The sequence below is a fragment of the Capricornis sumatraensis genome, chromosome 23, assembly GCF_032405125.1.
Source record: "Capricornis sumatraensis isolate serow.1 chromosome 23, serow.2, whole genome shotgun sequence".
Classification (NCBI taxonomy): Eukaryota; Metazoa; Chordata; class Mammalia; order Artiodactyla; family Bovidae; genus Capricornis; species Capricornis sumatraensis.
This window is the reverse complement of record NC_091091.1, coordinates 23,188,873-23,208,140: the sequence shown is the minus strand read 5'-3', so window position 1 is coordinate 23,208,140 and position 19,268 is coordinate 23,188,873. Positions and strand designations below refer to the sequence as shown.

At 52.7% G+C, this 19,268-nt stretch overlaps 1 protein-coding gene across 4 annotated transcripts; it reads left to right on the top strand.

Moving 5' to 3' along the window:
• The first annotated feature begins 133 nt into the window (after positions 1-133).
• Positions 134-13,031, top strand: LDB1 (LIM domain binding 1). Of its 4 annotated transcripts, none has more exons than XM_068961734.1 (11): positions 134-247; positions 8,069-8,171; positions 8,295-8,339; positions 8,455-8,530; positions 8,626-8,728; positions 8,899-9,071; positions 9,550-9,672; positions 9,894-9,977; positions 10,070-10,193; positions 10,394-10,536; positions 11,247-13,031. In XM_068961734.1, exons 1-11 carry the CDS (start codon positions 223-225, stop codon positions 11,475-11,477), a joined length of 1,230 nt encoding a protein of 409 aa, XP_068817835.1. In that variant the 5' UTR covers positions 134-222; the 3' UTR covers positions 11,478-13,031. The 4 variants fall into 4 exon arrangements, with proteins under 4 accessions (XP_068817835.1, XP_068817836.1, XP_068817834.1 ...); XM_068961735.1 differs by having other exon boundaries at positions 10,394-10,542; positions 11,405-13,031; XM_068961733.1 differs by having other exon boundaries at positions 10,394-10,542.
• The last annotated feature ends 6,237 nt before the right edge of the window (positions 13,032-19,268 follow it).

The following is a 19,268-nucleotide window of genomic DNA, read 5'->3' as shown; positions in this document are numbered from 1 at the left end:
CAGAAGCAGCTCGCCTTCCTGCCTGGCTTCCTTCCTGTCTGCTCCGCGCCTGACAGGCTCCTCGCTGCAGCCAGGGGCCGCCCGCACCGGGCTTAGGCCGGGCCGGGCCGGCGGCGAGGGCAGCGGGGACCGCGGGCGGCGGCGGCGGCTCATGCCCGGCCTGTCCCCGCGCGGGGCGGGCACCGTGACTCGGCTGGGCCCCCAGCGGCGGGCGATGTGAAGATGTCAGTGGGCTGTGCCTGTCCTGGTGAGTGAGGCGCGCGGCCTCCCGGCCCCTCCCTCCCGAACCCTCCCTGCAGATCCCTCAATCCTTGTTTGGTGAGAACTTGTGTGGGGGGCGTCGAAGGCATGGCTGTGGTCGGGGGCTGTGAGGGGTGTGTGAGGCCTCAGTTGGGGGAGGGTTTTCACCAACTGTGTAAATGCGCAGCAGCCCAGAGGCATGGGTAAAGGGTGCTGGGGGTAGGTTGTGTGTGTGTGTGTGTGTGTTTTTTTGAGGGGAGGTTAATTAGGGAGGGGTTGGGGGGGCTGAAATTCCCAGAATTCCAGGGTGTCAGCCAATCAGAAGTGAGCCTGGACTTTTGACCCCCCCCCCTCAGGTCATCATAGAGTTGTGATTGGCTGGTTTGGGTTGCCCCCCCCACCTTTCCTGCTGCCTATTCCCTCTAACATTTTGTGACACCTCCCTCCAGACTGTTTCTGAGGCCTCTTGTTTGCGGGGAGGGATTGAGTGGGGACCATTTTGCCCCTCTCCAAATTATCCTGCCTGTTGCCAGGGGCGGTTGGCCCTCCTGAGAGACCGGAGGGGCGGGGGTGCGGGGGGGCGGCGCAGATAATTGGGCCCTTGGGCCTGGCATCTCTGCCCTAGTGGGAGGGGGAATGTGGCAGCCCCAGGCAAGCTAGGAAATAGAGTGACTTGTGAGGGTTGAGTTGAGGGAAGCGATGCTTGACCCCAAAGAGAGGACTTAGGTTCAGATTCCTGCCTCCCCTCAAACACATCAACTCTTGCCAGTGACAGCTGGGGTCTGAGTTCTTTCCTGGGGAAGAGGAAGACTTATCTACTGCCAGGAGGAAGGAGAGGGGCCATGTGAATGGAGAGGGAGTCTTCAGAGGGCCTCAGAACATGGTTTCTACCCGTCCCCAGGACTCTGGGTTCTTGAATTATCTGCAGAACCCCATCTTGTCCCAGGCAGGAATTAGCTTTCTTTTGAAAGTGAGATATTCCTGAATCTAGCCTGGTTTGGATCCTTTGCCCATTCACATGCCCTGTTCTCTGGGAGGCCCATACTCTACAACTGGAAGCCCCCCTCCCCCTCCAACACAATCCCCAAGGGAAGCTGCCTGTGCGGAAGCTTCCTTGAAAATCATGTGACCCAGGCCAAAGCTGGGCTGGGCTGAGCACACACTTAAAGTGCCTGCTGAGGCTGACGTTTAAGGGGCATGGGGCCCAGAGGGAGGGCTGGTAGAGCCTGAGGATCCTGGAATATCCGGGTGTGGGAACCCCTGGCTCCTGCTGCAGAGGGTGGGGGAGAGGAGGTGGGGGGAAGAGCTTGCCAAGCTAGAATCCTGTCTGGCCCCATCACTGCTCCTCCTATCAGCTCCTCCTATCACACATGTTCTTGTGTGTATTTTCAATTGTCCCATGCTGAGTACCCTGTTCAGACCCATCCATTCTCTGGAGTCCATCCCATGGCCTTGATCGTCCATCATCATCCTAAAGGGATGCACAGCTAAAGGGCTGAGTCTTAAATGTTGATTGTTAGTTCCTACAAATAGTGGGCAGGAGGCGAGTCTAGAAGGGTTGTCAGACTAGAGGTAGATGGTTTTGAAGTTGGGTGTGTGGTCCAGTAGGAGAAGGAAGAAAGTTTCCCTCTCAGCCTCTCTGGGAGCAGCATGGGGACAGATGAGGATCTGTGTGTGTGAGGGGGGACAACTTCAGTCAGTGCCCTAAATGGTATGTTCGTTTTGTGTGTCTAGTGATCGGTTGGGGGAGAGGGGGCCTAAGATGGCCAAGAGTGGGGAATCTTTTTCTTGAATGAAAGGAAGTCTTATGATTGATGCCATAAGCCATGGTTGGAGGTTAGTCTTCAAGGAGAACCACTTGGGGAGGGGGATGAGTGTCCTGGGGGTGAGAAATAGTAGGAGTTGGGGTAAGGGAGGGCACCAGGCTTGCATGGGTGTGTGTGAGCACATGGTTGAACTCAGGGACATTGTGGCAGCATGTACAGTCCCAGGCCCAAAGACCACCGCCCCCAACCTGAGCAGCCCTGGGGTGGGGGCTCAGGCGCCCTGGCAGGCGGCCTGCCTGCTGCCTGCCTGCTCGTCTGAGTCTCTCCTTTGTGCTCTGCTGTCTCCCAGCTCCTCCTCCCCCAGCCCAGCAGAGACAGCACATGCCCCACACATGTGACTGAGGAAAGCCAGAGCACACGCAGACCCACACACATGCACACGCGGAAGGAAACACTACAAGATACACACACAGACACACATCTAGCTCCCATAGTGCTCCTGGGGTGCGGAGTAGCTTCTGGGGCTTTGGTCAGGAGCAGGGAGAATCTCTGCTAAGGGGCATTACCCTGGGCAGGGCAGGTTGCTGAAGGGGCCAGGGCCTGTCTGGGGCAGCATGTGGCTCAGAAGGGTTAAGGCTGGGAGGAGTTGGGGGAGGGGAGGAGGCAGCAGTGGTGGCGGCTGGGAGCCAGGAGAGGAGGATGGCAGAGCGCCAGGCCAACGGGAGGCCGGGCACAGACAAAGGAAGGGGGGCAGGCACACTGGAGGCCTGGGTCAGGGAGCCCCAGGGGCCCGGGCAGGGGGCAGTGCTGGTACCTTATCCTATGGGCTGGGGCGGGCTGCTGCCCTTCAGAATTCCCCCCTCCAGAAGGGGTGCTCTGGCCCTTCCCTCCCTCCTCACCTTTGTCAGTCTTTGCCGCTCCCAGCTTTCTCCCCACCCTACCCCCCACCAATTTTAGAGGCTTCTAACTCTGAGTTGCTCTCTTCAGTTGGACCTCTTCTGCCCCTGTGCAAATGGGAGAATTAAGTCAGAACCGAGAGAGGAACAGACTTGCTAGAGAAGGGGAACTAGGAGAGGGCCTGTTTTGAATGATATGCCAGAGTCTAGGGGCCCTTCTCCCTGAAATTTGAAGAGGCAGACTGGGTGCGGATTCAGAGCTCTGAACTGGAGGCAGAAACCAGAGCACACAGCATGTCCTGTCCCTGAGGAGACAGTCATTTGGGGCCTGGAGTGACCACTTGGATGGGGCAGGCAGTAGGGATGGCTGCAGTGCCCCATGGCTGGACTTGTGTGAGTGGGATTAGAACCAGGGTTCCAGCCTCGGGCCCTCCTGTCTCACTGTAATCTGTCCACATTAGGATAATATTTGACCCTGAGTGTTATTAGACTCTCTTAAGGTACTGCCTTGTGAATGCATTTTGGAAAATTTAAAGGCATGAAACAAATGACCAGAATTGTCCTGTCAGAGGGGGAGGAATGTAGTTATCCTAGAGTTGGGCTGTAAATTTGGGAATCAGGGCAACTATCTCAAGTCCTGGTGGTAGGCACTATGATGGTAGGCATTCTGGCTGAATTGTATAGTTTTCAGTATGTTTATGAAAGCCAGAGTGTATCATATGGCCAGGCCATGAGGGAGCATGGTGTGCAGATTTCAAAGAGGGTGGGGTTAGTCCCTGGGTAGCAAATGGTCAGGGTGTGTGTAGCAGTCTGTCAAAGGTTCAGGAGGTATGATGCAATTTTGGGGTGTGTCTTGGGGATGGGGTCATGCGTGTCACAAGCCCCAGTGTGTATGGAAGTCTGTCTGACATAGACTATGTGTGTGTGTGTTTCTTAGGTTTGGGTTTATTTGGAGTTTGAAGTATATCATGGTTGAAGTGTATATCAGGTACTGATTTATGTGAAAGTGAGATGGGTTGTTTATGTATGGAGGATGTTCACAGAGCCAGGTGCAATAATATTGTTACTGCACAGTCAACTGGTGTGTACGCCGTGAGAAATCCTGTTGTGGGACTGTGTGTTAATATGCTTGTGGGTTAGGAAATAGAAAGCTGAGAATCGAATTGCAAAGTAGTAAGAGGTCCTTACTGCCCCCCCAGACACACACATACTGGGTGTGTGTGTGTGTGTGTGTGTCTGTCTGTCTGTCTGTCTGTCTGTCTCTTGGGATTCCCCCCTTGCTTTGGAGAACAGGTCCTACCCTGGCAACCATATACCTTTTTTGTCCCTGGGGCGTAGGGAGAGGTTTCAGCAGCAGACTGGACCCTTTCTGGGGACCCTTAAATGGGCAAGTTTGCCTTCCTTGGCTCTTAACTGAGCCCCTTTCCCCTGTACCCACGTGTCTCTGGTATGGTGGTGGTGGTGATGATGTTGGGTAGGGGAAAGGGGCCTCCCTCTGCGAAGGCTGATCTATTTGGAACTTAGCTGGTTGGTGGGGGGGGCAAGGGAACCTGGAGTGTCCCCCTCTCTCCAATCAGTGTTTACAGGCTGAAGTCTGAGTGTGTGTCTGTCAAAAATAACCCCCTGCAGCCTCCCCCCAGCTGCTGTGGGATTTCACCAGCCAAGAGTGGCTGCCCAGGCCAGCCTCCAGCCTGAAAGATCACTGAGGAGAGGAAGAGAGATTTGGGGGATGTTTCGGAGGAGGCTGTTAGAAGATACTGGGAATCTCCAGAGAGGAGTGTGCCCTCCTCCATCCTTGCCTGTGGCTTTGGCTCCCCAGCTCACCCCTGAGCACCCCTGCTTGGGGCTTAAGGGCGGCATTCCTGTTCCCGGTCCCAACAGGTCTCCCCTCCATCCAGGTCTCTCCGGACCCAGTCTGTTCCGTCTCCATCTCTCCGTCCCGTCCCCTGTCTCTCCCAGTCTGTCTCTCTTTTGTTTTTCTCAGCAGTCCTCCCTGCCTGCCTCGCTCGCTCTCTCCCTCCCTCTTCCTCCTGCCTCGCAGGGAGGGGGGCGGGGCCGGTGGGGGCAGCTCCACCCTCCGCCCGCCCTGGGGCCTCATTCTGAGAGCGGCTCGGGGAGAGCGAGCGGGGAGGGAGGGAGAGAAAGGGAGAGAAGGAAGGGAGCCGGCGGGTGCTGCGTGTGTCTGTGCGTGTGCGGTGCGAGTGTGAGTGAGTGTGAGTGCCGGGCCCTGCCTCTGCTGGTGCCCCGCCGGAGGGGCCTGCTGGCCTGGGGAGGGCGGGCGGGCTGCTTGGAGGCAGAGGCAGAGGCATAGGCGGGGAGAGCAGAGGAGGAGGAGGAGGAGGAAAGAGCGGAGCAGCCATTGTTGAGGGAAACCTTGCAAACAAAGAAGGCTCCGGACTCCCCGCGGCCCCCCGCCCCCCAGGCCGGCCCCCTGGCCCCCGGTCCCTGGCCCAGTGGCCATTGTAACTTGCCCCCGGGGCTGTGGCCGCCGCGGGGCGGGCTGAGGCCGTGCGTGAGAGTCTTTGTGCAGCCCGCGGAGTGGAGCTCGCAGCCAGGCCTGCCCGTCCCACTCGGGACATGAGTGGCTGAAGTTGGCCCCCCCTCAGGCCTCACCCCAGCCAGGGCCCCTCTGGGCTCCCAGCTGCACCCCGCACCTCTCCTGGTCCCCTCAGTTCTCCCAGGTAAGTCTGGGCACCCTGCAAGCCTGTTGGGGGTGGGTGGAAGTCCTGGGTCTGGTCCGGGCCTGGGAGAGAGGTGCCCCAGCTCACAGGCCAGAGCTCTCGATCCTGCTGACCTATAGTCAGCCCCCAAAGGGAGAAGGCCTACCCTCAGGTCAGTCCGGTTACCATGGAAATGCCCAGCTGGAGATGCCCCCCTAAGACCACAGGATGCTGCTTCCATTCAGAGAAAACTTTACTAGTTCTGGGCTCTTTCTCTCTCTCCCCATCCCTAAAGGCTCCCAGGTTGCCAGAGATGGGAGCCAGGGTTCTGCCTGACTCCAACCCCTCACCCCCACCCCCATGTTGCTACCTCTACCCCTGCTCCGGGGACAGGCAGCAACAGGGACAGATGGTCTGGGTGATGTTCCCTCCCCTCCTCTTCTCACTCCCAAGCCCTGTGCTGGGGCTACTGGGAGTTGCTGTGGCTCTGGAGAGGTGCTGAGTTTTATTTGTGTCCATTCACTGGACGTGTAAATAGAGGCCCCTGAGCTTTGGGCTTTAGCTCTGCAGAACTGTTACCCAGCCCCAGGCAATGTGCCTGTCATTTCTCTAGTGAGAAACTGAAGCTCTGAAACTTTTTCCAGAGTTAGAGAGGAACCCTAGTGTCTTGCCTCTCATCTCTCTAGGATCTTGAGGTGACACTCAGAGTGGACCTGAAACTAAGGAGCAGGGCAGTAATGGTTTTGGGAAAAGGAGGGCCTAGGTAGAGGATGAGGGCCAGGTCTCCTAATCTAGACTGTTGGGTGTATTGCCCAGGCATGGTTTCTGGTGGGCAACGTGAGCTTTGACTTCTTACGTGGCCTTATCTGTCTGTGGAGTGGCGGGGACTTGGGACTGGGTGGGACTGTCTCTTTCCCGAGGACGTATGCTGCTCACTCAGTTCTGACTGGCTTGTCAAGGCTGTGTGTTGTGCTGGGAGCCTGTGGATGTGACACCTGAGAGCTCAAGTGTGGGGCGAGGGCCTGTTGCAGGCACCGTGATCCTGCCTGGGGCTGCTGGGTTCCAGGCCTTGGTAGGCATGTTGGGGCGAGCTGAGGGTGGAAGCCTGCTAGGCAGGATGAGACACACGCGTGTGCAGGTACACACAGGCTCTGAGTTTTGGCACCTTCAGGGACCGTGTAGGGTAGGCCCCTCTGGGACCCTCCTTTGGCCCATGGGGACCCAGGGGAGAGAATTACATGGCACATGTTGGCACAGGGTCTTCCTTTGTCTCTCCCCCCACCAAGAAACAGAATAGATTTTTGTATCAGAATTAGAGATGCGGCTCAGATACAGCCAATTCAGCCACCCTTCCAAATGCAATCAAGTTTGTGGGACATGAGGAAGCAGCAGTGGCTAGGACTTTGCTTCACTTTCTTCTCCTATCTGGTGGGGAGGGGGAAAATGGCATTTCAGGGGGCCCTGGCTGGCACCCAACTATGAATATAACACTTCTTCCAGTCAGGTAGTGGTAGAGCAGGAAACTCTGTGCTGCGGGTGAGGTGGAGTGGGGACACCTGTGCACAGGCATAGCTAAACGCCAGCAGAGACCCTGTCCAGTTACCACTTGCCTCCAAACTGAGCTCCTGAAACCTGGGTTCCTTCCCAGGGGCGGCTTCTTCTCTGTTTGTGAGGAGAGTGGGATCCATTGGAGGCCCATCTACCTCCACTGCAAGTCTAAGGAAAGAAAAGGGGTTGAGGCTTTGGGTTTCAGGTTTGTAGACAATACTGGACCATGGTAGGTGTGGGGGAGGGGCTGGGCTGATAAGGGAGTGGCCGTTGGTGGGAGAGGCAGAAGGCCCAACTGGTTATCTAGTGGGCGGCACCCAGCAGGCACCCCCCCACACACACCTTATCTTTTATCCCCTGCCCTCCTGAGACCCTGGGGTTGGAGAAGGAGCAGCGAGTTGGCAAAATCCCCCTTCACCCTCTCCCAGCTTGGTCTCCAGAGTTCAGTAGTGGGGTAGAACTACCATAGAATATGGGACTCAGAAGAATAGGCTCAAGTCCTGGTTCTGCTAGTTAGCAACTCGGCAAGTCCCTTTGAGCTTTTATTAGGCTCATTTGTAAAATGGGAATGTTAGAGTCACTTCTGCTGCCATACAAGGTTATGGTAATGATTATACAAAATAATGTAGATGAAAAGGGAGTTTATCAAAATTTTAGATTCTGATGTTTGTATATTTATCCTATGGTATTGACATTTCTTCCCATTTTCAATTCTGTCGTCCAGGGCTCAGCCACATGAAGAAATAGGCTCTTGAGTATTAGGACTGAGAACTTCTAGTTTGTAAAACAAAATTGGAGCCAGATTTAGAAGGTGGGATAGGTGCTCCCTGGGATAATCTCCCTTTCACAGTGTACTCGGGTGCTCCAGAAGACCAGTTCCTGTGCATACAGTCTTAACAGCCTTCCAGGAGCACTCCCAAGAGGGACTCGGGGGACCCCATCTTTGTTTCCCTTCTAGGTTGTTCGTCAAAGTCATTCAAGCTGTACTCACCGAAGGAGCCCCCGAACGGCAACGCCTTCCCCCCGTTCCATCCCGGCACCATGCTAGATCGGGATGTGGGGTGAGTTTCTTTTCTACTTCCTGTCCCTTCCCCATATGGCATCCTGCCTGAAAGGGGGATGGAGTGACACCCCCAAATAATTCCTGTCTTCTACCCATTCTCATAGCCTTTTCCCTTTCACAGCCCAACTCCCATGTACCCGCCTACATACTTGGAGCCTGGGATCGGGTAAGTGGAGTCCAGTGGGGAGGTTGGTTCTCTACATCACAGAGGTGAAGGCAGAGGTTGTGGGGGGGGGGGGGCCAGTCTGCTCCTACTGACCTCCCTTCTTCACTTCCCCCAGGAGGCACACACCATATGGCAACCAAACTGACTACAGAATATTCGAGCTTAACAAACGGCTTCAAAACTGGACAGAGGTATAGCCAGGGGAAAGGAGCTGGGAGGGAGAAGGCCATCTGGGCATCCCTGTGCCACGTCTGCTGATACACGCACCCCTCCCTATGCTCCTTAGGAGTGTGACAATCTCTGGTGGGATGCTTTCACAACTGAGTTCTTTGAGGATGATGCCATGTTAACCATCACTTTCTGCCTGGAGGATGGACCAAAGAGATACAGTGAGTGGCCTCTGGGGGTCCTGCCAGTTCTGCTATAAAAGTATACACCTCCTGTGTCCAAAGATGTGGGGCTGGGTGTTTGTCCCAGGGGATCTGTCCTGACAGGGATGTTATCTGCCTGACCACCTCTGAGAGTCTTCTGTTCTGAAGAGTTTGTCCCATCTCTACAGCCATTGGCCGGACCCTGATCCCGCGCTACTTCCGCAGCATCTTTGAGGGGGGTGCTACAGAGCTCTACTACGTGCTTAAGCATCCTAAGGAGGCATTCCACAGCAACTTCGTTTCCCTTGACTGCGACCAGGGCAGCATGGTGACCCAGCACGGCAAACCCATGTTCACCCAGGTCAGCACCCAGTTGGATGTGAAACACTGAAGGACCTAAGTTTGATTCCTCTACTGGCTCCCCAAAATGTACTTGGCTGTTCCCCAGGGAGGTGGCAAGATACGCAGGGCAAGCAGGCATGCTGCAGTTTTCAGCAGACATGTATTGAGTTTGTAGGTGACAGTATTTTTGGGTCACAGGGGGATACAAGTTAACACAAGCCTGTCCTCATGGGGCTTATAGTAGACGAGTGTTTTACTGGCTACATGAGGAGAGGACAAGGATCTATTAGCATTTCTGCTGTGCGTGTGTGTGTGTGTGTGTGTGTATGGACTGGATTGGCGGGTGTGTGAGGAGATGGTCTGTGTCAGCTGTGCACACCCAAATTTATGTTCAGGTGGCAGGAGTGTGTGCAATGGGAGAGTCATGAGGAAATGGGAACAAGTATACTTTTGGGTGTGTGGGGAGGTGGGCAGACTTGTGACAAGCTTGTTTCCAGGTATGTGTGGAGGGCCGGTTGTACCTGGAGTTCATGTTTGACGACATGATGCGGATAAAGACGTGGCACTTCAGCATCCGGCAGCACCGAGAGCTTATCCCCCGGAGCATCCTTGCCATGCATGTGAGTTATAGGCAGGACCTAAGACACCAGGGGGCGGGTGGGCAGCAGAAAGGGTCAACCCGGTCTGCTGTGTTTCTTGCCATGGCCCGAGACAGGGTTGAAATTTATCCATCTGAGAAGTGAATTTTTATATAGTAGCTCCTTCTCTGTCCGGGGTGTCACGAGGCTAAGGTGACTGGGCAGGTAAGCAGGTGCTGGTATTCTTACCTTTCTTTTCCCAGGCCCAGGACCCCCAGATGTTAGATCAGCTCTCCAAAAACATCACCCGTTGTGGGCTGTCCAATTCCACTCTCAACTACCTCCGAGTGAGTCTCTGATCACCTGGTTTCTGCCCCATCCCATTTGGTCTCCGCTTCACGCCTGTCCCCTGACAAGCCACCAACTGGTCTCCCCCCAGCTCTGTGTGATACTCGAGCCCATGCAGGAACTTATGTCCCGCCACAAGACCTACAGCCTCAGCCCCCGCGACTGCCTCAAGACCTGCCTCTTCCAGAAGTGGCAGCGCATGGTAGCGCCCCCCGGTGAGTGCCTTGCACCTGCACCTGCTCTTTCCAGGATGTGATGCTGCTCCCCAAGGCTGTATCTCTTAATGCCTCATGCAGCCCTTTCCTTGCTCCTGGGTCTGCAAGATTGGGATCAGGGTAGGCTCAGACTCCTTAGGAGCCAGATTGGGGAACAGGGAGCCCAGGGCCCTACCCTACCTGAGTCTCCTTTCCTGCAGCGGAGCCTGCACGCCAGCAGCCCAGCAAACGGCGGAAACGGAAGATGTCTGGGGGCAGCACCATGAGCTCAGGGGGCGGCAACACCAACAATAGCAACAGCAAGAAGAAAAGCCCAGCCAGCACCTTCGCCCTCTCCAGCCAGGTACCTGTAAGCATCTCGGCTTTCTTCTCTCTTCTGGGCTGCCCCACTGCTGACCCCTGACTCTTGACCCTGTCCCACCCTGAGCTCACTAGCACACGTAGAAGCAAAGACAAGACAGTTTTTCCCAAGGGGGACAAACTCCTGTCTGAGAGTCCTTGTCAGTCATATGCGTGGCTGTGATCACATAGACTCAGACATAGCAACATAGAACACAAAGGGATGGACACAGCCATGGGGACGTCTGGACATAAAGGATAAACAGTTTAGGGGCACACAGACCACCAGAGAGACACATGCTGACAGGACACACAGACTTAAATGCGTGTGAATCCAGCATACACACATGCACGTGCACACAGTCCCCCCCACTGGTGTTTTTGATCTGCTCCCTCTCACATGTGGACAGAAGTTTAGGAGCCCCCTAAAATGTTGGAGAGATGGATTAGGGAGCTGGTGGAGTAGATCGACTTCTCCCAGAATCCAGTGGATGTGGGTTAAAGGCTGTGATGCTTTGCAGTCTTTCAGTGGGAAGTATTGGAAGTATTCCAGGGGCTGAGAGTGTCAGAGGAGATGGGGTTGTAAACTGGGATATGAGCGGGTGGGTGGGGGTTGAGTTTCCTGGGTGGGTATTGGGGCTCTGGGGGAATCTGCTGCCCTGGGCTGGGCGAGCCCCTGCCCCGATTATGTTTGGGGACCTCCGCCACTCTCAGGATGTGATGGTGGTGGGGGAGCCCACCCTGATGGGCGGGGAGTTCGGGGACGAGGACGAGAGGCTCATCACCCGGCTGGAGAACACCCAGTTTGACGCGGCCAACGGCATTGACGACGAGGACAGCTTTAACAACTCCCCTGCCCTGGGCGCCAACAGCCCCTGGAACAGCAAGCCTCCATCCAGCCAAGAGAGCAAATCGGAGAACCCCACATCACAGGCCTCCCAGTAAAGGCCCCACCACAGCCACCCAGCGCTCTGCCTGCCTGCCCCACCCCTCGCAGCCCCAGGGAGCAGAAGACAGAATGAAGAGACTGAGCATCTGAAATGGGCAGCCTCATCCACCCGCTTCAGGGAGGAACTGGACTCACTGGGGGCAGGTGCCAAGATTTGTCCCCCAGTGGCCTTGGGCTGGGGCTGGCCTCTGCAGAGCCTTTTGGGGGAAGGGGGCCCTCATGTGGGTGCCTCCGTGGACCCTGGGCCTCTGAGAAATGTCCTGACCAGCCCCTCAACCCCCTGCCCAGGGCATTTGCCTCCATCCTCACCCCAGGTTCTGGGTACCCCCATCCTCCTGACTCCACCCCCTTCAAGCCCAGGGTTGTCTACACCCACAGCCCTTAGGGACTTAAAGTCGTGGGGCTTGGTTGAATGCCCCTTCCCCAAACCTTCCCTTTAGGTGGCTGGTAGTAGAGGGGTAAAGCTCTGGACTCCTCCCTTCTGCCACCTATCCCAGCTCCAAGTTTTTTAAAAAAATAATATTATTAAAAATGTTAAGTTTAAAAAAAAAATCAGTCCTGTCCCCCCTCTTCCCCTTATTAAAGGTCCAGCTACCTCCCTTCGCCTGGCAGATGGGGAGCTTAGAGCCCATGTGGAGGAAGGGGGCTATGCATTACCACTTGATAACAGTTTGAGAGCTTCAGACCAAGGAGACACTTTGCCATCTCTCTTCCCTTCTCCTCTGGGGTGACGAGTGGGGAAGGCATGCCGTGGGGCAGGGGGCCATTGATGGCCTCACCTGTGTGACAAGCCCCTGCTGTTGTCTCTGTCTCCCTCCTCCAGGACTCTGGCCTGCCCTCCTAGTGCTTGTGACCCTCTCTCCCAGCCCCCACCCCCTCCCTCCACGGTGTGTATATTCTTCACAAGCCCTCCACTAGAGCAGCTGTCTGCATGGGGGAGGGGGAGGCTCCCTCCCTTGGGAGTGTGGAGGGAAGGGAACAGCCTTGTTTGTTACTGTGTTTTTTGTTTTGTCTCAGTTGGGCAGGCATCGGGGTAGAGGAGGGGGTTCATCTACTCTCCAGTACTCCTTTCCCACCTCCTCAAACTGCATATCTAGTCCTCCTCTGCCCTTCAGAGGGGTAGGAGCCACTGAGGGTGTCCCCAGCTCTAAGCCCACCAGGGAGCAATAGGCTTTTGTCCTCCAGCTGAAGTAAAGGCTCTTCATCTCCCAATATCTCCTCCCTCCCCTTCTTCACAGAAGGACAGGGGAGGCAGCCAGGATCCTCAGCTCTGTCTCACAATTGGATGGATGTGTGGAGGCTCCGGGCCCAGGGTGAGGCCAAGAGCAGGGTCCCAGGCATCTGGGCCCAGCTCTGGCTTCGCTGCCTTCTCCTGTGGCCAGTTCCAGAAGTGTTAGCACCACCTCTCCCCACTCTTCTGGATTTGGGGCCCCACACACATCCTGTTTCCTCCACTGCAGCTGCCACTGTTGGAAGGGTGTTGTGTCAGGAGCTGAGGGAAGGGGTAGGGAAGATGGATGTCCCACCCCAACTGTAATGCCCTTTTTTTTTTTTTTTTTTTTTTGGGCCATTTGAGTCATGTATGGTATCGATCAATAAAGAGACTTTTTGGTTTGAGAGTGTCTTGGTTGGTCATTGATGCCTATGACTCAGTCCAAGGCAGCCTTTTCTCCTCCTTCCCACAGCCTCTACAAACAACCACTGGGGAGGAGGTATGAACTGGACTTGTGAATTCCCTCTCCCATCTCCCTTTTCCCTTACTTCTGGTGTTGCTCTTCCTGTTTCCCAGGCGGTCCCTTCCTGGATTGCTGTTCTGCACCCCTAAGTCTTCTGGTTCTTCAGAGCCAGAGTTCCTGGGATAGACGGCCTTGAGTTAGGGAGCTAGGGGTAGGGTGAGGGAAGGGGTCCTCACCTGGTAGGCAGCTTGGATTGGAGGGGCTTTGGACTGTTAGATTCGCTCTAATGGTCTAATGCTCAGGAGACTCAGGCCTGTTTTTGTCTGTAAGCTTCGTACGCCTACCTGGCCTCTAGCTTACCAGCCCAGCTGAGCTCTGCTCTAGTCTCCCAGGAGTGAGGACCCTGGGTGGGAAAGGAAGAGAGAGTAGAAGGATTGTCTCCTTGCTGACTTTGAGTGGAGGCACAGAGGGAGAAGGATGCTTCAGTGTTATTGCTCTGAATGGCCTGAAGCTCCACAGAGAGGAAGGAGGAGGAATAGTCTCAGACTCATTTCCAGGTGGTGATGATTCTCCCTTATTCACTTCCTCCCCCACTGTTCCAGAAGATTGGCAAGATGGGCTATTAGCACCTGCAAAGTCTCCTACCCATTCTCCCTCATTTTTGGAGGGGTGGGGGGTTGTGCCACTTAGTGTTCAAGATTAGCTTTTGGGATCTTAAGTTTCCTGACCAGGGATTGAACCCAGGCCATGACAGTGAAAGTGCCAGGGAATTCCCAGTTTTCTTCCTTTTCATCCAGACAGGGGAATCAGGCCTCACTGTTCCCCTGTTGTCTCTGGATCTGAAGTAAGGCCTCAATAGACATGCAGTTCTGCCCCCATCTCCAAGCTGGCAGAAAGAAACCAGAGCAAAGTACTATCTGGCCCAGCCCCACCCTCCAGTCTGTGCAGTTACCTTGGCCCTGCCCTGCACCAGCCCAGCTCCTTGTTGCCCCAACACCTCAGAACTTCAAGGCCTGCATTTGTGTACACACACACACACACACACGTCCCACCCCTCTGCAGGACACACACACACGTCCCACCCCTCTGCAGGACACACACACACGTCCCACCCCTCTGCAGGACCGATCTGACTGAAGGACATTTACCAACCATCTGTGACCACCAACTCACCCTGGAAGTCCTAGGTGACGCCTGTCTGCAGTGTATTTATATCAGGCACTAGGTAACATCTTGCTTTTTTGTGAGCTAGTGTATATAGTAACTTCTGAAAGAGGGCTTGGATATGTGTATGTAAGGGAGTCTATGAATAGGTGTGTGGGCTTGTATATGTGTTTATTTATGATGTATGTCTTAGTGGATTCATTGATTCAGCTATTACGCATTGAGCCCTCTCCGGGAGCCAGCCTCAACTCCAGGTGCTAGGGATGTGGTGCTAAACAAGGCAGAGAGGGCACGACCGTTAGGTGTGATTGGCAGCTTCAAGTACATAAATGAGGACGCACTGTTGAATGCATGGCTTGGCAGTATGATCATGTTGGGTTATGGGCCTGCCAGGGTGGGCCTGTGACTGGGTTTCAGCACGTGCAGTTTCCCATTGTGTGTGTGTGTGTTTCTAAAAGGGAGGTGGGGGTCATGGAGAGAAGTAAATGGCTAGGCCTAGACTCTGCCCTGCTTGGGGCAAGGGAGTGGACCAGAAAGACAGGAGAACCCACTTTTTGAACTCAGGAAACAGTGACCAGCGACTTCCTCTGGAGCCCCAGGTCTGGCTCCTCCTTGTTTGCCCCAGAGGCCCCTCTGGGGAAGGCCCTTGTTCAGGAGGCGTTGCTGGGGAGTGGGGAAGTAAGAAGTCCTTCAAAGCCATCATGTCCTCTGTTCTCAGGTGCAGTTGAGGGCCTAGTCCCAGGCCCAGCATGATGCTGGAAAATTTGTTTCAGCCCAGCTGGGTATCCCAGCCTGGCCCTACTGTGGAAGCCCAGGCCCTTAACCCCAGACCCCAGCTCAGCCTGAACCCAGCTCCTTCCCCATGTTTCCTAACCCAGTCCCATCCAGCCTGATCTCCAGCCCCGATCTCAGGACTGCTAGTTTAGTCCAGTACAATCTCCAGCCCCTTTTGTACCTTTTGCCCAGTCTAGCCTGACCTTTGACCCCTTTCCTAAAGGTAAGACTCAGGCCCAGTTCATTCTGACCTCCAGCTCCTTCCCCTAAGGTGAAAAGTTTGAAGCTGCCCTCCCAGGGTCTCCCTCGCATCCCTTTTTGCACAAAGTAGGGCCTCATTTTGGGGCTTGGTAGAAGTAGAGGTAAGAGAACAAGATTAGGAAATACAGCTGGGATGGAAAAAGTGAAGGGCAGGTGAGACAGGGTTGAGGGGCAGGGGGTACCAAAGATGGTGCAGGCTGAAAAGAATGTAAAATGTGAGTCAGCAGCCCTGGAATTCCAGACTGAATTTTGAAGATGGTGGTTTTGGCCTCCACTGGACCCAGCTCCCCAGTATCCAGAATGCTACAACTCTCTATCATGTGGCCAAAGTCCCAGTCTCTCAGGACCACCTCTGAAGCTCCTTCTCACCCCATCCTGAGGTCTTCAGTGAAGCAAAACAGGAAATGAGTGGCAGACCACACACCCTGAAGTTCCTAGCCTAGAGAATGGGGGCAACGGAAGCTGACCCAGGTTCCTACTCCACCAATTCCAGGACCCTTTCTCTGAAGTAGCTAAAACCTGAATTACTCCCATCCCTGCTTCCCCACCTCTGTACCACCAGCTCACCTCTCCAGGAGAAGAACCTAGAGACAGTCCCTTGAGGAAAGCCCCAGAGAGGCCTGGAAAGGAAGAATCTTTCCCCCACAACCCCCAAACCAGTGAGGCTACCTGGGGGAAGTAGGTGTAATTTGCTTGCCTCTAATGCATGTCAGGTGAACAGAATTAGATTAATCATACCCTTGTTTCATGATACACTCTTTTCATTGCCCTATGCACAGAACACATTTATTTAATTACAGTACTGTCGTTAAGAACTTATCACATGAAAGCTAAGATCTTGGTGATAACTCCATCCTTCTCCCAAAGTATCTGCCATTCTTTTTTCCTTTTTATTTTTTCCAGACTTTAACCTTTCAGGTGAACGGCGAAGGACTCAGCCATACATATACATGTATCCATTCTCCAAACCCCTCTCCCGTCCAGGTTGGCACATAACATGGAGCAGAGTCCCATGTGCTATACAATAGGTCCTTGTTGGTTATCTAAAATAAAGCAGTGTGTACATGACCTTCCCAAAGTCCCTAACTATCCCTTCCCCTTGGCAATTGTAAGTTTGTTTTCTAAGTCTGAGCCTCTTCCTGTGTTGTAAGTTCATTTGTATCATTTCTTTTTAGATTTCACATATAAGGGATGTCGTTCAATATTTCTCCCTCTTTGTCTGACTTTACTCAGTATGACACACTCTAGGTCCATCCATGTTGCTGCAGATGGCATTATTTCATTCTATTTAATGGCCAGGTAAGATTCAATTGTTTATATGTCCCATATATTCTTTATCCATTCCTCTCCCGATGGACATCTAGGTTGCTTCCATGGCTTGGCTATTGTAAACAGTGCTGCAGTGAACATTGGGGTGCATGTATCCTTTTGGATCATGTTTTTCTCTGGATTCATGCCCAGGAGTGGGATTGCAGGGTCATATGGTAGCTTTGTTTTTAGTTTTTAAGGAATCGCCACACTGTTTTTCATAGTGGCTTTACCAATTTACATTCCCACCAACAGTGTAGGAGGGTTCCCTTCTCTCCACACTCTCTCCAGGATTTGTTGTTTGTGGATTTTTTTGATAATAGCCATTCTGACCAGTGTGAGGTGATATCTCATTGTAGTTTTGATTTGCATTTCTCTAATAACTAGCGATGTTGAACATCTTTTCATGTGCCTATTGGCCAACTGTATGTCCTTTTTGAAGAAATGTCTATTCAGGTCTTCTTCCCACATTCTTTGAATAGGTTGTTTGTTTTGATGCTCTTCAGCATCATAAGCTGTTTGTAAAATTTGGAGACTAATCCATTATAAGTCACATCATCTGCAAATTTTTCTCCCAATCTGTGGGTTGTCTTTTCATTTTGTTTATTGTTTTCTTTGCTGTGAAGTTTATGTAGGTCCCATTTTTTTTTCCTTTTTATTAGTTTATCTCAGCTTTATGTATTCCCAACTTTTTTCAGGCTTTTTTTAAAAAAGCTTTATTATAGAGTAATACTGAGTATGTAGTTTTCAGCTTCTTATTATTTTTACTTAATATACTAAGATTCATATTGTTACATATTCCTGAGTTAATGCATTTTGATGGCTGTGTAGTATTCCATGTGTGACTAAACCACAATCTTTCATTCTCCTGTCTCTTGACATTCTATCATGATTTCTGCTATCATGAAGAGCCCTCCTAGGAAAATTTTTATTCCTTTCTCTTGTTGTACATGTTCAGAGTTTTTCTTGGTTCTATATTTAAGTGTGATCTCTGCAAATTCATGTTCCCACCTCTGAAGCTCAAATCTGAATGCTTTCACTATGACAGAGGATCTGGGGTTAACTTGAAATTAAGTTCAGACATTTATTGAGCACCTGCTATGTAAGTTATTCTCACTATATTCATTCATTCAGCCAGTCATGCTACATTTAGTTAGCATAGTCCTTAGCATATGCTAAGGACTGGAGATAGAACAGAAGACAAGAAAACAAGACTTACAGAGTTGGGTGGGGAGATAGATATTACACAAATGGTTGCATACATATGCAATTACAATTTATATATAACTGAATTGTGCAGGTTAGATGTATAATAGAGACCTAATTCATTATTTTTAATAAATGTTAAAATATTTGTTTTTGGGTGCGCTGGGCCTTCGTTGCTACACAAAGGGCCTTCTCTAGTTGCAGAGAGTGGGGGCTTCTCATTGTAGTGTGCAGACTTATTGCGGTGGCTTCTCTTGTTGTGGAGTACGTGCCCTAGGGCACACAAGCTTCAGTACTTGCAGCTGGAAGGCTGAGCTGTGGGTCTCAGGCTCTAGAGCACTGACTCAGTAGTTGTGGCGCATGTCCCTAGTCAGCCCAAGGCATGTGGAATCTTCTGGAATCAGGAATCAAACCCGTGTTCCCTTCATTGCCAGACGGATTCTTAACCACTGGACCATCGTGGTAGTCCCTAGAGACCTAGTTTAAACTCATGTGTTAAAGAAGGCCTCTCTATAAAAATTTAAAAAAAAAAAGGAAGGCCTCTCTAAGGAAGTGGTCTATCACTATCAGCTAAGACTTGAGGAGGACTTGGCCAGGTGAAGAGCATAGGGAAGAGGATTTCAGGTGGAGGAAACAGGCTCTGATGCTGGGAAGTGTTAGGTGGTTTGGGAGAATAGAACACAAGTGGGTTCTGAGCCTGGTGAGCGAGGAGATGTGGTGGCAGGAGAGAGAGGCTGTAGCCAGATGGGACAATGCCATGGTGTCAGTGATGATGATGATGATAGCAGTTAACACTTATTCTGCACAGGTATTGTGAGGAATCCTTTGAAAGCTGAAAGAAAGAAATCTCTTTGAAAGCTGACCACTACTTGTGTTGTAGCGACTGTTGTTATCTCCCATTAACAGGAGGAAACTAAGGGCCAGAAAACCCAAGCAATTTGCCTAAGCTGACAAAGATAGCAAGGATTTTGAATTTCATCCAGATATAATATACTGTCACTGCAGGGTCTAAGGCAGGTTACAGTTAAGACCTGGTCCCTGCCCTCCTGAAACTCCCTGAACAGGGGAAAATCAGACCTGACCGCGATCTGAGTAAAAGCACACCTCAGGGAGCAGGATTAGAAACCTGTGACATCCTTCAGACTAATAGGGAGAGAAATCTCTTTGTGTTGACCAAAGAGATCTGGGAAGACCTCCTGCTGAAGGTGAAATTGGTTGTAATTGTGAGAGGGAAGTAGACAGGTAACAGGTGATTTTGTCAAGAATCGACAGACATTCTAAGGGATGGCTTTAGGGAAGGTACTGAAATAGCATGGTCAAGGGAAGGAATGGTGGGTACTTTGCTGGGTAGGAGAGAAGGAATCAGCAAAACTGCTCTTCATGGTCTTTCTAAATTGT

What these genes read in the sequence shown, in the direction of transcription:
- LDB1 (XM_068961733.1), top strand. Translation starts at nt 223, where the DNA reads ATGTCAGTGGGCTGTGCCTGTCCTG. An exon ending in AGTGGGCTGTGCCTGTCCTG is followed by an intron (nt 248 to 8,068) that starts GTGAGTGAGGCG and finishes TTTCCCTTCTAG; the next exon opens with GTTGTTCGTCAAAGTCATTC. An exon ending in ATGCTAGATCGGGATGTGGG is followed by an intron (nt 8,172 to 8,294) that starts GTGAGTTTCTTT and finishes TCCCTTTCACAG; the next exon opens with CCCAACTCCCATGTACCCGC.